The sequence below is a fragment of the Trachemys scripta genome, chromosome 2, assembly GCF_013100865.1.
Source record: "Trachemys scripta elegans isolate TJP31775 chromosome 2, CAS_Tse_1.0, whole genome shotgun sequence".
Lineage (NCBI taxonomy): Eukaryota > Metazoa > Chordata > Testudines > Emydidae > Trachemys > Trachemys scripta.
In genome coordinates, this window is record NC_048299.1 from 36868952 (window position 1) to 36886871 (window position 17920).

A 17920-nucleotide genomic window follows, 5' to 3' on the forward strand; every position below is an offset into this window, starting at 1 on the left:
CCTTACAGTGAGAAAGCACTCGGTTACTGTACATGGCTGTAAATCTAGAGAATGTTGTTTACTTCATTATAATTATACTGGATGTATACTGGTATGCCTGAGAACAGATTCTGGCCAGTTACACTAGTATACATTCAATGCAAAACCAAAGGCTTCGTTTTTCTGGAATAAGCATTTATTGTAGACAGTTCAAGGAACCTCACTCCCAATCTATCCAAATTCTAATTCATTTACCTTCTATAGTATACTAAAGCAGGTTTGAAGTGTTGAAATAGATTCATCCATCTCTGGATGATGTTCTGTTTCCAAGTCACTAATGGGACTGATCTGCCATGAGTGTATACTAGCTATCTATGCTGGAAATTCACTTCAAGTAGCATTGAACTTAATTTTCATTATTATTCCACAGGAAACATGCCCTTGTCCCATTGCCATAAATGGAAGTGGCACCTAGCGAGCAGTTGAAACAGCTTTTCAAGCATCAAGAGAAAAGGCATTAGTACAAGAAGACTGAGGGCATTTCCCCAGCTTCGCAGTATGAAGTCAACCAGTTCTTGAGCACGACATGGAGGTTGCTGAACATATAAATCAACACAAATTATGAACTGTAAGCTCTTTTCTAAAAGGGTTATAAAGGAGTCCCTATGTGAAATTCATATTCCAGTTTACAGTTTCCCATGCTGTCTAGCCAGTTGATGCAAAGTCCTAGCTAAAATATTAGACAAGAACTAACAACACAGCTATACGAACTCTTTGCCTTCTTCAGGGACAAAGTAAGCAGCAATTTATATTCTGTGTCCTAAAGAACCAACAAATAAACTAAAACAACTATATTTTATTTCACTTTTGCAGTAATTGACTGGAACCATGGCTGATTTAACACCTCTGAAAGACAAGAATGCAAGAACATGCATACTTAAAGAGCAGCTGACATTGGCTCTCTACAGGCCAACACTATTTAACAGTTCTGTCAGGATACTGTTATATTGCTGGCACATACTAATATAAACTTGTTCTGTTGAAAGTACTGTTTGACTCCAAGAAAGTCAACTGCAAATTGGCCATTCCCTTGAATAATAATACTTCCCTCAAGAACTGCAAGCTAGTAAGCAACACAGTTACCAAGAATTTCCACCCTTCACAAAACAGTACTCTCCTATAAGTGAAGAAGTCAAAGTAGCACAACCTAAAGAGTACAGTAGGTGGTGTAGAAAGGAAACAATCAAAATAGCCGCTGCAATTCCACTGCTTAGCCTCTCACCCATTTGCAGTTTGCTTATCTGCCATTTACCAGAGATGACAAAATGAACAGAATAAGCTTAAAATGACACTCTATAATATGTGCACTGGTAAATTAGTATCACTTCATAAAATCGGGGAGGGGGGGGACAAACAACCCCCCCCAAACCACCCATGTAGATGAAAAGTTAATATATCCTCAAAATTAGGCATTACAAATATTGCAACCGTGAAATTCATTAGATGACTATAAATTCAAACATAATAATGTTAGGGAAAAGTAAAATTGGGTAAGTGTGAGATATGCTTATATGTATACAAAATTTCAAGCTAGAGTGATGTCTGAGGCATAACACATGCATGCCATATGTTCTAAATTTGTAAATATAAGGAAAAGTCCTTTCAGTCGTGTCTAGTACAGGGAATTAGATGCAAGAGACTTGGTTTCCATTTGCAACTCTTCTACAGACTTGCTGTGTGATCTTGGGCAATTCCTTAGGCTGTAATCCAATGCCCATTAAAATAAATTAGAATATTTCCACTGACTTCAAAGAGCATTGGATCAAATCCTTAGTGCTTACTCCCAAGGGGCAATGAACACCTACAACTTTTATCTACTCCACGTGGGCGGCCCTTATCCACTTTGGCACCTTAGAATATAAAGTGAGGATAAAAATCCTTACCCATTTTGCAAAGCTTTGAATGAACGAGTCCACACAAGCAGAGGTTATGTTTTCCATTTGGTAATGTTATCATTTGCCATTAAATGACATGTGTCGGGCCAGACTTACTCCTGCTGGTGCAGGGATAGAAAAGGCCTTTGTAAGTGTTGAATGCAGCTTTAATTTTCATGGTAGCCCAGCCTGCAGGCTGCTTTGGGGATGGGCTGAATCAGGTCAGCTCACATCAGGTTTGGCTATGCCACCACCCCTGCCAGCATTGTCCACTTTGGGGACTGCTTATACAGTCCTAAAGCACTAGGGACAGTCTTGGGCAGCTTGTTTCATTGCATCTTTTTTCCAAGCACACCTTCCCTAAGGTGTACTGGACAATCTGGCCCAAAGTATGTCTGTAAAGACAGTGCACCTAGAAAATGAAGTGTGCACTGGAATCCTTAATGGTGCAACTGAAGTCGAGCTATGATCAAGATATACGAACACCAAGTGATAACAAAATAAGGAGTGATGACTAGTCTTAATTTTAAGTAAAATGAGTATTTTAAAACTTTTATAACACCTTTAACCTCAGAGAAAATAAAAAGGCAAAAAACAGTGTAACTGAAAAGATTATGCAAACACAAAACACTAGTTAATTTCTGTGTCTTCTCTCCCTTGCCCTCACTGAAAGGAATGTATGTGGTCTGACATTCACAGTGTGGAATGTGTTCTCAAAAAAAAAAAAAAAAATCCAACTTTGAAAGGATGATTTTATCTTTCACCTAGGTACAAAGGCATTCTATGCACAGATTATTTGTTCCCATTTACTAATAAAGAAACATACTGCAGCAACTAAGGTGGAATAGCCTATATGGAATACAGAATTGTGTTGGTTGATTTATTTTACTTTGTCTGACTCTTTAGTTATTTTATTGTACTTAAGTCATCAGTTCAAGAGAAATAAAACGGGAAGCTACAGTGAGATCTATAAATCACATCAAATTGCATTTGAATTAACAAACTGAAATTAGCTAAGTGATTTGTTGTTCAGTTAAATCCGCCTCCATGCAAAATTTGCTTCCCACCTCCACACTGGTTCACATCATACAGAACTTTTATTACATACTGGGAATTTGCTGGATCCTATGGACCACCACAAATGCATCCGACAGTCCCACTTTCACTGGGTGATTGGTTGAACTTATCTGTGTCACTGAGACAGGAATCTGGAAGAGAAAATAGATTGATGGGCATTAAATATTAATTTTTTACATCAAGAAATTCAAGGCTAAAAATAACAGTACTGCCAGAATGAGTGTTTAGTGTGTGTTTAACAGATATAAAATAGAAATTTAAACATATTATAAGAAGGATGCAGCATGCCTAAACGAAGTTTTAATATAGACTGAAACTGTTGATTTTAATTTTATCCTACTTTGATTTACAGCCTATTTAACAATATTCACATAATCACCTCTTTTTTAAAACAAAACACTTCTTTCCTTCCTTTTGTGTTCAGCTAGACTGGACAATGACAATTGTTACAATACTGTCTGGATCTGCAGCCAAATAGATGGGAACGATACTGCCCTAGAAAAGTGTTGGCTTCCATGTTCATTTTAATGGGAGGGTTAACTTTATGGCTTAATTATCTGAACTTATTATCTACTATTAAATATTGATCAGCATAGCAAACTCATACAGATGACATATGTATCCTCCTTAGGAATCCTTATATCCTGGCATTCCATTTACTTTTTGGTGCAACTGTTCCTGGAATATTTTATGTAGTTCTTGTCTCCACAGTTTGGGAAAGATACAGAAAAACATAAGAATATATTCAGATTAGTTACAAGCATTGGAGGACAATATATATGAAAAGAGTCTGAAGGAACCATATTTTCATAGTCTCCAAAATATAACACTCAAAGGGGATATAATCAGAGTCTAGAAAACTCTATAAAGGGAGAGTATAAATGAAAGAAGGGAATTAATCACAACCTCAGAAGACTGTAGGACAAAGGAGGAAAAGCTTAGGCTGCATATGAAAGAAATATTCCTAAACTGGAGGAAAAGAGACCATAAAAGGCATCATCCATTTAGCTATTCAAGATGAGGTTAAAGACGACATTGCTGGAGGAAGATGCAGTGAATAAGATCTGCAAGATACAGAGGGGTCAGACTAGATGAGCTAAGTAACCAGAGTTTCATGCTCACAAAAAAACTACAGGTGCAGTTCAAGTTTGTGTAACTATCTAACTGTGCCCAAAACTGATAGCCCGAGATGTAAATGATATCAAGTGTTCCCATAAAATAAAAATTGTGAATGTCTAATTTTGTGTCTAATGGTGATATCGGGTATTAAAATAGGAGATTGGAGCCATGTGATATGGAAAACACAAATAGAGCCATCTGCACAAAGATTTGGAGCAGAAATATCTTCACAGATTTTGCCAAATTCCCTGCAGATTTCGGCTTTCGTGTGCTTATTCTAATGAGATGTTAAGCATGGAATCAATCTCTAACAATCGCCAACAACTCAAGATCCTAAAGTTCAGAACCAATAAACTGGATCAGAAATCTAATTAAATGTTTTCCAATAATGCTTTCATATCAAGTCTGTCACAGGGTAGCACCATAGAAATGGGGGAGACCCAGCGTGGAACCCAGCACAGATTACTGCAGTTCAAGAAGGGGCAAGGACAAGAGGGTTCTCAGGAGGTGTATGCTTTTGTTGGGGGGGGGGGTAAGGACATTAGAATGTAGACTGTAGGAATGTAGACTGACACTGAAGATTTGGGTGCCCCAGTCAGAGGCGTGCAAAAGGGGGTGGGGAAAGCAGCAGCATGGCCTCCCCCATAATTGATGGGGGCACAGAACTTCTCTGGCCCCAGGGCCAAGGAAGAACAAACTGCTCCAGTGGCCGAGGGTGGGGAGGAGAAGAGCGAGGTCCTGCTGGAGTAGGGGGAAAGCCAGCCCTTACCGGGGCTGGGGGGTAGGGAAGAGCCAGCTTCTCCACGGGCCAGGGTTCGGGTGGAGGAGGAGAAGAGCAGCAAGCTTCTCCCGTGGCCGGGGCCAGGGGAGAGCAAGTTCCTACCGGGGCTGGGGCTACAGACGTGCCCCTCCAAAAGGGGTCAGATTTAAATTCCTTCACACGTCCCTGCCCCAGGTAGTGGTGTGACTACTGGGAGGTTTAGACCAGGAGGGGTAGGAAGGGGCCTGAGTGTTTCAGGTGTGTGAAAATGGAACACATCAAGTGGTTCTGCCCTTTGAAGAGGGAACTTGGGAAAGATGGTGTCTGTGGAGAGCCTTGAAGAGTGAGGGAAATAATTGCCCAGTGGAGGCACTGACGCAGAGGAGGGTACTGGGGAGTGGAAGCTAGTGTCAGAGGTAAAACACTGTATAGTAGGGACCCAGGCAGGGCCTTGGGCTGATCAATGTGCAGCAAGGACTCAGGGCAGGGCCTCAAAGGAGCAGCGTCTCTGAGAAGGGCACAACTATGGAGACTGCAGTTATGGCAGTACTGTGTAGGGCTATCATGGGAATCAGGGCTGTCAATTAATCGCAGTTAACGCAAGTGATTAACTCAAAACAAATTAACTCGCTTTAAAAATTAATCACAATTAATCGCAGTTTTAATCATGCTGCTAAACAATAATAGAATACCAATTGATATATATTATAAATATTCCTGGGTGGTTTTTCTACATTCAAAAAATATTGATTTCAATTATAACTCGGAATACAACGTGTACAGTGCTCACCTAATATTTTTTGATTACAAACATTTGCACTGTAAAAAAAAATAAGCAAAAGAAATAGTATTTTTCAATTCACAGACACGTGCTGTAGTGCAATTTCTTAATTGTGAAAGTGCAACTTACAAATGTAACGCTCATTACAAAAATAATGTGTTAATTAAATTTGTGACTGAACTCCTTGGGGGAGAATTGTATGTCTCCTGCTCTGTCGTTATACTTGCATTCTGCCATATATTTCGTGTTATGGCAGTCTCGTATGCTGACCCACTACATGTTCGATTTAAGAACACTTTCACGGCAGATTTGACAAAATGCAAAGAAGGTACCAATGTGAGATTTCTAAAGATAGCTACAGCACTCGACTCAAGCTTTAAGAATCTGAAGTGCCATCCAAAATCTGAGAGGGACGAGGTGTGGGGCATGCTTTCAGACGCCTTAGAAGAGCAACACTCCGAAGAGCAGAATCTACAGAACCTGAACCACCAAAAAAGAAAATCAGCATTCTGCTGGTGGCATCTGACTCAGATGATGTGTCGGTCCTCACTGCTTTGGATCGTTGTCGAGCAGAACCTGTCATAAGCATGAAAGCATGTCCTCTGGAATGGTGGCCGAAGCATGAAGGGGCATGCAAATGTTTAGCATATCTGGCACATAAATACCTTGCAATGCCGGCTACAACAGTGGCATGTGAACGCCTGTTCTCACTTTCAGTTGACATTGTAAATAAAAAGCAGGCAGCATTATCTCCCATAAATCAGAAGAGCTCGTGATCATGGAGACTCAAGGCCGTGAACGCACTCCAGCCTGGAGTACACAGGAGGTGCTGGATATTATTGCTATGTGGGGAGAAGAGTCTGTGCAGGCAGAGCTCCGATCCAGCAGAAGAAATGTTCACATCTATGCTAAGATCGTGCAGGGCATGGGGGAGAAGGGCTACACCAGGGACATGCAGCAGTGCCGCATGAAAATAAAGGAGCTTTGGCAAGCGTACCAGAAGACAAGGGAGTTGAACAGTCATTCTGGTTCTGCCCCACAGACATGCTGCTTTTATGAGGCGCTGCATGTGATTTTCAGCAGAGACCTCATCACTATCCCAAAACACTCCATGGATACCTCCCAGGAACCCTAAGAGAACTTGAGCAACAACGAGGAGGAGGAAGAGGAGAATGTGAGGCAGGCAAGTGGAGGATCTATTCTTCCCGACAGCCAAGAACTGTTTTTAACCCTGGAGCTATCCCTTCACAGGACCAGTTGGCAGAGGAGCATGATGCCAGGGAAGGCACCACTGTGGGACAGCAACACAGTGCAGTGTTCTATGCGTCGATGCAAGCCCTGCTAGTGAGGATGCACTCCGACACAATGAGCATAATGTGGACATGCAAGATCAACTTGCTTAAATCAGAGGCCCAATGTCGACTTACATAAAGTCGACTAACTTTGTAGTATAGATATGGCCTACGAGATGAGCCAGCTGAAAGGAGAGCTAGAGCAGCTACAGGAAAAACACAATAATAAGGGTCAGAGAAGAAGATGCCATTTATATTGACTGCGCCTGGTGAGACTGAGTATGTGTCCCTGGCCCCACTGCACAGGACTGGGATTAAGGGTTTGTTCTTGTGGGACTTGGGAGCCTGGTTGCCAGGCACTGAGAGCCAGCAGCCATGGGCTCCAGCTGGGAAATCTGTACTGAGCTGAGAATCTGGCCTCTCAGTGCCAGGCAGGATGTGGAGCTGACAGGCAATGTAAGTAACGCAGAATACAGACACTGCCTTGGTCTAACTCAGTGGTTCCCAAACTTTAACAACTTGTGAACCCCTTTCACTAAAATGTCAAGTCTTGCAAACTCCCTCCTAAAAGTGAATATTTCCAGGGATTTTCTCCTTTACCTGAGTATAAATTATAAAAGCAGTGATCTTGGAAATATAAAATTTGTTTTTATGACATGCTTATTACACACTATTTGTTATTAATTATTAGTCATTACAGTATTTTTATTGCATTATGAAAACGGCAACACTCTCAAGATCTCACTTTTGTAGCTTGTATCATTTTGAATAAGCCTGTTATAAGACAAGGCTCCTATGTTTCAGATGTGAAACAGCATGAAGGTATTTAAGAAGCCAACTCAAAGAGTTCCTCCTACACAAGCATTCAGGTCTTGAGCAGTCCAGGCAAACAATGCACGTTACAACAAAGCTTAAAATTGTTCATAAGAATTTTAAACAGTACTAGCTGCCTATATAATTTTAAAAACAGCAAAAAATATCCACCTCCCTTTCCATTTCTTATGAGTCTTGAAGTTTAAATCTCCTCAGTGTGATCGCAATGCTTGCTTTGATCTGCTTAGCTCTTGGAAGTCCAGGAGCTCCAGGCTGCTGGCCCTGTGCTGCCCAGGATCCCTAGGGACATCTCTGACCGCCATTAGAGAATTCCCCCCCCCCCCCCCCAAGAACCCCCTGTAACATTTCATGAACCCCCAGGGGTTCATGAACCCCAGTTTGGGAACCACTGGTCTAACTACATCGACCAAAGCGCTGCACCTCTTGTGGAAGTGAAGTTACGGGGGGGGGGACTTAAATCAGGGGAGCAATGCTTTAGCATAGGACAGACACTTACAGAGTTAGGTCGATGTAAGCTGCCTTATGTCTACCCATGTCTGCAGTGTAGACCTGGCCTAAGGAACATTAGCTTTAAGTACTTCCAACAGAAGACTGGATTAAAAAGCTCTTTTTTAAATAAACTGTAAAGCTCTTAAAAACTGACCTTCTGAGATTTACTATAGAAGCAGAGGGCAGTCACGATTAAAATATACATAAGCACATTTCCCTACAGATTGTTTATTAATATCCTCTACTGACAAAACTGAATTCTCACTTCAGTGTGTCCTAAGCATTACAAACTACCAGTAAAATATTCATTAATGTAAACTGCATTAGTTAGACAATATAATACACTTTCAGTGAGGTTCAGCATGCTGAATAACATTAAGTATTAGCAAAGCAGCATTCAAAGAGAAAGTGTACACAGTAAACAAACTAAAGTGTTAAAAATAAACATTCAGCTTACTTGAAAAAATCTAGTTTCTTTCCTCAAAGGAATTTATAATACACAGAAGCCTTTGGCTTATACAAAGTATATTTACATTCTTGTAAATCAATTCCGATATTATAATGCAAAAGGAATATCAAAAAGATACACTAGAAAAGGGGATGATAAAAATACTTATTTATGGATGGATAAACACGTTCAGAGAAAAAAAGAACTAGACTAAACCCAACCCCGTATTTTGTAGAGAACTTAAATACTTAGTTTTGAAAATTTTCAGGTCCATAGCTCCCTCTTCCCAAATCCAAATTACCTCCTGCTTTTCCTGGCACACATTCTGGAGTCTCAGTAGTGCTAACAATCTCTGCTGAGTTAGCTGCTGTTTTCAACACATGAGTTCAGAGTTTCCTTGGGCTTTGAAGGTAAGCAATGCAAAATACCTCTGGAGTACACCTGACCAGGGAGTTCACAGAATGTGCAAGATTTTAATAGCACAGCTCTCTAGAACCCTGTTAAGCCAGACCTGAGACCTTGCTTCAATACAACACCACAGTATTTATGGGGTCAGAAGGCCTGTAGTGGGCCAGGATGACAGAAAGAAGGATATGAAAAAGGAAATCTCAGATGGTTTGAATAAATAGGAGTGAGACGTGAAAGCTTCAGGTAAGGTGCTTTAGTTTCCACTCCACTCCCAATACCCTGAAGCATGTAGTCAGAGTTATTTTTAATCTTGATTCCTTATAGATAACAGTTGACTCAGTCTCAGTATTATTGGCCAACTTTTTTGCCACATGTCTAACTTTTGTACTTTGCATGTTCTTGAAGCCATGTTGCTTCCAGGTTATGAGAGACAAGGTAGGTGAAGTAATATCTTTTATTGGACCAACTTTCTGCTGGTGAAAGGTACAAGCGTTCAGGATACACAGAGCTCTTCCTCAGGTCTGGGAAAAGAAGCAGAGTGTCTGAGCTAAATACAATATGGGACAGATTGTCCAGCAGAAGAGGTAATGCATGTTGGAGGTAGTCACTTGAAATGAAATGGGCAACTGGGAGTTAGATTGTTATGTACAAAGTGTTCTGAAGTGGGCAATAGGAGTAGCAGGCAGTGTGGTGTGTTACAAATTGCTGTAATGAGACATAAAACCAGTGTCCCTTTTCAGTCCATGGTTTCTAGTGTCTAGCAGAGTTATAAATTTAAGCTCCCAGGCTCACCTTTAGAAGATGTCAAGCAGATTTCCTTTGAGGACAAGTATTGAAAGATCAGTTATGCAGTATCTGCCCACAGGTAATGTGGCGTTTTTCTCTTATTTTTTCTGTGAGAGTTCATTCAAGAGCACAGTAATTGTCTGGTTTCACCCACATAGATGTTGTTGGAGTACTTAGTGCACTGGATGAGGTATAACACATGTTGTGAAAAGCATCTGTAGGACCCGTGAATCTTGAAAGATGTGTTTGGTGGGGGGGGGGGGGAATTGATCATCATAGCAGTGACTACTGGCAGGGTCTGGTGCTACTCTGAGTTCATAGGTCCTAGTCTGTGTAGAACTTGCTTTTGATGACGAACTAGGAAAGACTGGGGGGTTGTCTGATGGCCAGAAGAGGGAGTTCAGCAATGATTTCTTTCAGGATGTGGTCCCCATTAAATATGGATTGTAATTGTTTGAGGATCCCCACATGACTTACGCAGAGAGGCTGAGGAAATTGAGGTTATTAGTCTGCAGAAGAGAAGAGGGAGGGGGGATTTGATGGCAGCCTTCAACTACCTGAAGGAGGATTCCAAAGGGGATGGAGCTAGGCAGTTCTCAGTGGTGGCAGAAGACAGATCAAGGAGCAATGGTCTCAAGTTGCAGTGGGGGAGGTGTAGGTTGGATATTAGGAAACACTATTTCACTAGGAGGGTGGTGAAGCACTGGAATGGGTTACCTAGGGAGGTGGTAGAATCTCCATCCTTAAAAACCTCTAAGGCCTGGCTTGACAGGGATGATTTAGTTGGTATTGGTCCTGCTTTAAGTAGGGATTAGATGACCTCCTGAGGTCTCTTCCAACCCAAATATTCTATGATTCTATATGGGTTCCAGTCTGGGGTGGAAGGTGGCAACTAGGGGTCTGAGGTCTGTGAGTTTTTCTTCTCTATTGAAACAGGTTCTCCTGGGGTATTTGGGTGGCCTTTTCCATGATGTGATTTACTTCTCTGGTGGAGTTGCCTTCTTTAGAGAAGTGTGTTTAGATGGGTGTTCTGATTCTGAATGTGGTGGTATCAGAGTGCCTGGCCCCTTTTATTAATATTTATACCTATACAAAATGAGTGCAAGATGACTGTAAAATGTTACCAAATCAAAATGACAATCTCTGACACCCACTCTGCAGAGGTGTAAATGAGGACACAGCATTCAAGACACAGGATTTAGACCTTCCTATTGACCTTACATTTTCCCCGTGGCTCTTAAAGAGAAGGAAAGGGTAAGTCTTGCTGCATACCCTGAAGATCAGAGTGCTGTGCTATTGTACCAAGAGGGAAAATCTGTTCCAAAGTCAAACAAGTTACATTTTTATAAATCAAAACTAATATCTTGTGTAACATCCAGAAATGAATTCAAAGTTAGAGAGGATCACAAACACAGCATTGTCCCCTGTGAGATACACAGCTAAGTAGGCACTCCTACACATTTGACACTGCATGAGGTTTCCAAGTGGTCTTAAGAATTAGCCCCATTAATTTTCCATTGTAATAATCTAGTCTGGAGGTGACAAGGGGCATTTATCTATAGCAGGTGCTTATATGGCTCAATTACTGTGGTATCTAAGACTTTAATGCAGTCTAGGGAAGTACTATTATCCCCACGTTACAGATGGGGAACTGAGACCGAAAGAGATTAAGTGACCTGCCTGTACTGATACAGGATGTCTGTCGCAGGATAGGAAATTTATCTTCTGAATCCCAGGCCACACCTTAGCCACATCCTTCCTTTCTAAAAAATTAACCATAGGCAGGACCACATCCAAAAGGAAAAGTCCAAACCTCCTTGCCAAAATGAGATTAAAAAGTATCTTGTCACTGTGACCATAAGTAACAAGGTGGACAAACAACTTTGAATGAAATTGACTAGAAAACATCCCCTCAACTCATTTTATCAGCAAGCAAAGAAGTGAGTCCCAAGTGTTGGTCACAACTCTAAGCTTCTGAAGCACTTCCAAGAGCCTGAGCGAACAAAACTGAAGCAGAAAAGACTTTGTTTGCCACCACCCAACCCTGTTCTGCTACCAAGAGGGACAAACAATCTGTCCCCAATCTACATATAACCTGAAAACTCCACACAAAGCTAACAGTGAGATACAACAGTTATTTATTTATATACATGAAAATATTGCAGCGTCTCAGATGCCAAGGTATGGTAGCTATTGGTAAATGGACACTTGTTAATGGCAACTACTATGTATACAATATTTACAAAAGGGCCAAAACTAGCTAAACTAATCTATCAAATTAGATTCCACCTCCCAACCCCCACTAGGACTTTACTAAACAATCAGCACTGAAAACGTCCAGAAAAGTATCACCTTACAGTCAAATGAAATTCACAACTGTGATATTCAAGCCACGGTTTTCAAGGTAATCATATGACCTTCAGGTTTACAAAGGAATTCAAGTTTCAGCAGAACAAGGATCTTATGTGTAGCAAAATATAAATGTGATTTTGACACATTTGAACTTTCAAGTAACAAACTAAAAATTATACAGAGTAAGTCCTGACAGACAGAAATTGTGGGATTGTAAAGTGATATAATTATTCAAATGATAGTTTTCAGACCCAACTTACTTCTTTATATCCAAAAATGATACGCCCATCATTGAGAAGGGTAGCCTGAAAAGTGAAGCTGCCTAGGTTGTAATTATCCTGCAGATGTACATGATCCCATTGGACAACAAGTGCTGTGCCTGTGAGCCCCAGAAAGGGGAAGAAAAAACAAGAAAAATATTCGTTAACATTAGTGTAAGTATTTACTGAAGTTACATAAAAATACTTTGTCCCTATATATCATATTTCAGTCAAAAACCTCAAAGCACCTAAAATCTAAAACGTTACTTGAGCACCAAACCCTCTTGTAATATGTGATATTACAGTGTTATATCAATTATATAGATAAATTTTAGTCAAGACAGATTAAGTGACTTGCCTAAAGTCATAGAATGGGTCAGTGTCAATCATCAAGAACAGAACCCAGTATTCCTACTCCAAGTTTGCTGCTTTAATCACAACACCACAGTGTCCTTCATTTATCCTATAAACCAATGGCTATCAAGGTTGAAAAGTTAATGGAATTGCTGGTATTGAAAAAGTGATTTAAGGTATTCAGTTTCCTCCATTAACAATGCAGCAATATAAACATTAATTTTTCTGTACACTAAGGTTTCACTGTGTTTCTGAATGCTGAAGAATACTAGTGGTTTGCAATAAATATTAACTATACAGTTTAAATTAAAGCCACTAAAAAGCCATAGATGGGGTAAATGCTGACTTAAGTGTGCAGAGATTGTTGCAAAAGGCCTATTAATATTCATGGGAACTGGTCTGGCTGGATCCCCATGCACCACACTAAAAATGTACCCTCAAGTGACTCATATGCCCTGCAAGCATGTTTTACAGATGGTGAGAGGTTACAAAACACATTGAGGCAGCTAGGCTGAAAGGAATTTATCACCAAAACAGTGTTTACTGAAAATGTCTTTCATATTTAGGACTATATCCTTCCCCCAGTGCACATCTCCCTTTAACACTAATGGGAGTTATGTGCTTTGATTCACAAAACCTCTATTTCATTTCTTGTGTAGTGTCACGAGGATGCTTCAAGGTGGGTCAATATGCCTGTAGCTCAACACGTTTGATGTATCCTGCAAACTCCTCAGCCACAGATCTTTAGCACAATAGCTTATATGCCTGTTTTTTGCCAATATATTTTAGGAAACTATGAACATGCAAATGATGTGATAGACTTGCAAGTGTATATTTCATCATCTTAGCGCATAAATCAATACTGTATGCAATGCATTCTTCATAGACAGCAATAAGCATGAAAGCTCATTTTTGAATGCTAAGTAAATTTTAATTTTAAAAGGACTTTTCCCATTTCAGGATTCATTTTCACCTGCATAATGTTACAAACGAAAATTCATCAGTGGGCCAGACTCTGCTCCCCTTATGGAGCTCAGCCCTCCTGTGCATAAGTGGGAGTTAGCAGCTTCTGTGGCACTGGCTCTTTTTCCCCAGGGGACCTGTCTGCCGGGCTGGGTTCCATGAGAGGTGACAACACGGCTAGGTCACTAAGCTCTACCCATATGGATACAGAATTGTTTCCAAAGTAACTAATGCACTTCAAGGAGAAACAGCAGAGGGAGAATGACAAAGGCAAAAACTGAACTATGTAGCTGATGATGTGACTTATTCTATTTCTTTTCATTTACAGTAACCAGCCAAATCCTTGGTCCTAAAGCACATGCAACAGAGCAGAACGTCATGATTACGGAAATGTTAGCTACTTCCAAGGGTGGACACATACTCTGAGGCCGAACCCCATCACTTTAAGGGCAATGTAATGGAGTCTGCCCCTCCCAGGCATCAAAGAATTAGGTTAGGGAGGTATGGAGCCTAAGCAGTTCCTCCTCAAGGACATTCAGATCCCTTTCAGTCAGCCAGGTTCCCTCAGTGGTTATGGCACACCTGTAGCTCCATTATATCTGCAGGGATTTGCATTTGTCATTCATGTATATAACATATAATATAAATACACATACACCTCTACCCCGATATAACACGGCCCAATATAACATGAATTCAGATATAACGTGGTAAAGCAGTACTCTGGGGGTGGGGGGGGAGGCTGCGCACTCCGGCGGATCAAAGCAAGTTCAATATAATGCGGTTTCACCTATAATGCAGTAAGATTTTTTGGCTCCCGCGGACAATGTTATATCAAGGTAGAGGTGTATATAGATACACAGATGTAGTGCTACATCAACAATACAGGTTCAACAATAGCACCTAATTGGTTGTATAGCTGGATTAACAATTAATGATAATGGAAATTCTCCATATAGCCTCTCTCTCTCAGCAAAGATAACTTTAAGGAGAAAAAATAGCTGACCAAACTCACTGCTATGTTAGGCCACAGCTAGCAGAACAATTCATGTCAAAAAAATGTACTGGATGAATGTCACCACTTTTTTCTTTGTAAATCATCTGCAAAGGGAGCACGGTTTTCTGAAATGTATTTCTTTGAATATTTTTGTCAGTTAAATTCTGCAAAAAAATTACTGGACTGTGATTGACATATAGGCATTGCGGATTTCTGTTTGGATGAGCATAACTTGCCAGATACGTTTTCTGGCATGAATACTCATGATTACAAACATGAAATATTGTCATAACGATTCCATAAAATGTGCTTACAATTCACTCTCCTCCCCATAAATTCATTTGTTAGAATATTCATGGAAAGCAAATACAAAAAATGTTTTGTAGAGTGGGCACTTCCAGGCCCAGCCACTCTCCCTTCTCAGGAATAGGCACAGTGCCTATTAATATAAACAAATACAAAGCAGTCTTTCTAATTTTAGGCTCCTGCTGTTGAAAATATTGGCCTTAGATGCCTAATTTTAAGCATACATGTTTTAAAATTGTACCCTAAAGTCCTAAATATGAAATCTAGAATCAGTATCTTGTGTGGCATCACTAGATTTGCCACTAGAGATCAGAGCTGAGTTAAGGCATTAGTTGTCATTTCATCGCAGAGGATCAAGCTTTCAAAATGCTTATTTTTAACAGACTACATGACTACAATCCTCACATTTCTAAAGCATTAAATATATCCCAAAGAGTAGCCCTAAGTATAACATTTCACTTTGCTTTTTAGCTTTTCAGATTTTCCTATGAAGGACTGCTAGTATAGACAAGTTTATTGAATTCCTATACTGGGGCACACTGCCCATTTAATCAGTGACATGCCCGGCCTCTGTGTATGCTTAATATTACATCTCACAAGGCTATTTTCTTTATAGCTACTGGATGAACAGGACTTCCTACACAAATGAATCAAGAGGGCTATGCTCCTTGGCAGGAGATAGATTTTCCTCTTTAAAATAATAAAGTATATTTCAAGTCTAGAAGTGGTATTACACGTTCTACCATCTGTGGGTTTTTTTAAACTATTTAATATAATCCATTCATGAATGTCTAACCATGTTTTAGAATCCATTTTACGAATATTTATCCATTCTTTAGATGGCCTATTAGCCACATACAATATTGTAAGTAGCCTTCATTTTTTTTTTTTTTAAAAAAGCTATTTAGGAAAATATAAATAGCCAAGGGATAGTCTTACATAAATGAATTTGTCTATCACATACCATTATCAAAGTATCTCACTGTTGAATTTCTTGACACACTGGGGTCAAAATTTGCCATCAAGGGTGCAATGTATTGCGTAGCTGTTAACATTCGATGCACAACTTCTCCAGTATATATGAAACCTACAATAAAGAAGAAGAAAAAAATAAGTTCTTTCTAAAAAGATTTAACAAATGTCTGATTTAACTAGATATTGCCAGAGTTTTAAAGATAAAATTAATCCTATTGCCAACTTCTAACAGTAAATTAAACAACAGCATAAATGGCACAAAAAGATTCACGAGAGCAATCAGAATGAGCTCTGAACAAAGGAGGAATCATTTCAAGGAACAGATTTTCATAGAGCCAAAAAAATAGATTGAAACTCATTGTACAGTGAAGGCCATTTTCAGTTTTGGGGTGAAACTCAGAAGGGCTGAGAAAGCAAGCATTATCAAAATGCAGCCAATCACCATCTTTGCTACTTTCCTCATGTGTTGTATCCCCCCTCTTCATTAGTCGGCCTGTTTTGTCTTTTCAGATGTCAGCTCTTCAGGGATGAGACCACACCTTCTTTTTGTAAAACACACAGTAAGGCTTTGTCTACACTGCACTTTCATTGTTAAAACTTGTTGCTCAGGGGTGATGAAAATCACCCGTGTGGACAGTGCATCATTGGGAGACTCTCCCGTCAACAAAGCTACCACGCCTCGTTGGGGGTGGTTTTATTTTGTCACCGGGGGAGCTCTCTCCTGGTGATAAAAGAATGGCTACAATGAGCATCTTACAACAGCTCAGCTGCAATGGCACAGCCATGCCATTGTAAGGTGAGCCGTGTAGACATAGCCTGAGACAATTTTTGTCCTGAAGGACTTGCAATCTTAATGAATTTGTCATGGCTTCAAGGCTAGCTACATCTCTGTCATCTTTGTAGTCTGAGTGCCGCCCCCCTCCTGAGTCAGGTCCAAGCCTGGTGCCTTTACCTATACTGAGATGGAATTCTGCAGTTCTCCCCTCTGAGGGTATGTCTACATGGGGGAACTCAAGAGAGTGAAGACAAATTAATTTAAGCTGTTAAAATACTGTAGAACCTCAGAATTATGAACACCAGCATTACAATCTGACCAGTTAACCACATGTCTCATTTGGAACCAGAAGTACATAATCAGGCAGCAGCAGAGAGACACACACACACAAAGCAAATACAGTATAGTACTGTCTTAAATGTAAACTACTAAAAAAAATAAAGGGAAAGCAGCATTTTTCTTCTGCACAGTAAAGTTTCAAAGTTATATTAAATCAATGTTCAGTTGTAATCTTTTGAAAGAACAACTGTAACATTTTGTTCAGAGTTACAAACATTTCAGAGTTATGAACATTCTCCATTCCTGAGGTGTTCGTAACTCTGAAGTTCTACTATACTCTGCAGTTAAAATGCATCAAACCCCGAGTGGATACTCTCCTAGGATTAAGCTACAACAAACTCAGGCCACTTTACTCCTGAATAGGAGTGTTAACACAGGGCTTTAACACACATTCACTTCAGAGCTTTAGTTGATGCATCTTAACTTTCCTGAGTGTCTCTGTGCAGACAAGCCTTATTAGACCGGGCCCCAGATTACAGCACTCTGTATATTAACCATGCTTACTCAATGGATCTGACTGAATGTGGCACTTATGGTTCTTTCCTTCAGGAGTCTGTGACCAGTGGTGTATATCGTGATCAGATGGCCTTCTCAAAACCAAAATAGTTAAAGAAGAGGGATTGTAAAACCTGCATGCATATCTATCTTACCTCCAGGCTTACTCTCCGCTGATGGTAGCCTAAGCGTCTTCA

General features: G+C 40.2%; 1 protein-coding gene across 1 annotated transcript in view; it reads right to left on the reverse strand.

Moving 5' to 3' along the window:
* The window catches only part of PLXDC2 (plexin domain containing 2), a 366040-nt gene that overhangs the window by 84654 nt on the left and 263466 nt on the right, over positions 1 to 17920 (reverse strand). Inside the window, exons 5-7 of the mRNA XM_034760317.1 lie at positions 16104 to 16226; positions 12520 to 12638; positions 3022 to 3121 (exon numbers count right to left, since the gene is read on the reverse strand). Coding sequence (XP_034616208.1) covers positions 3022 to 3121; positions 12520 to 12638; positions 16104 to 16226 — 342 coding nt within the window. The remainder of the gene's footprint in view (positions 1 to 3021; positions 3122 to 12519; positions 12639 to 16103; positions 16227 to 17920) is intronic.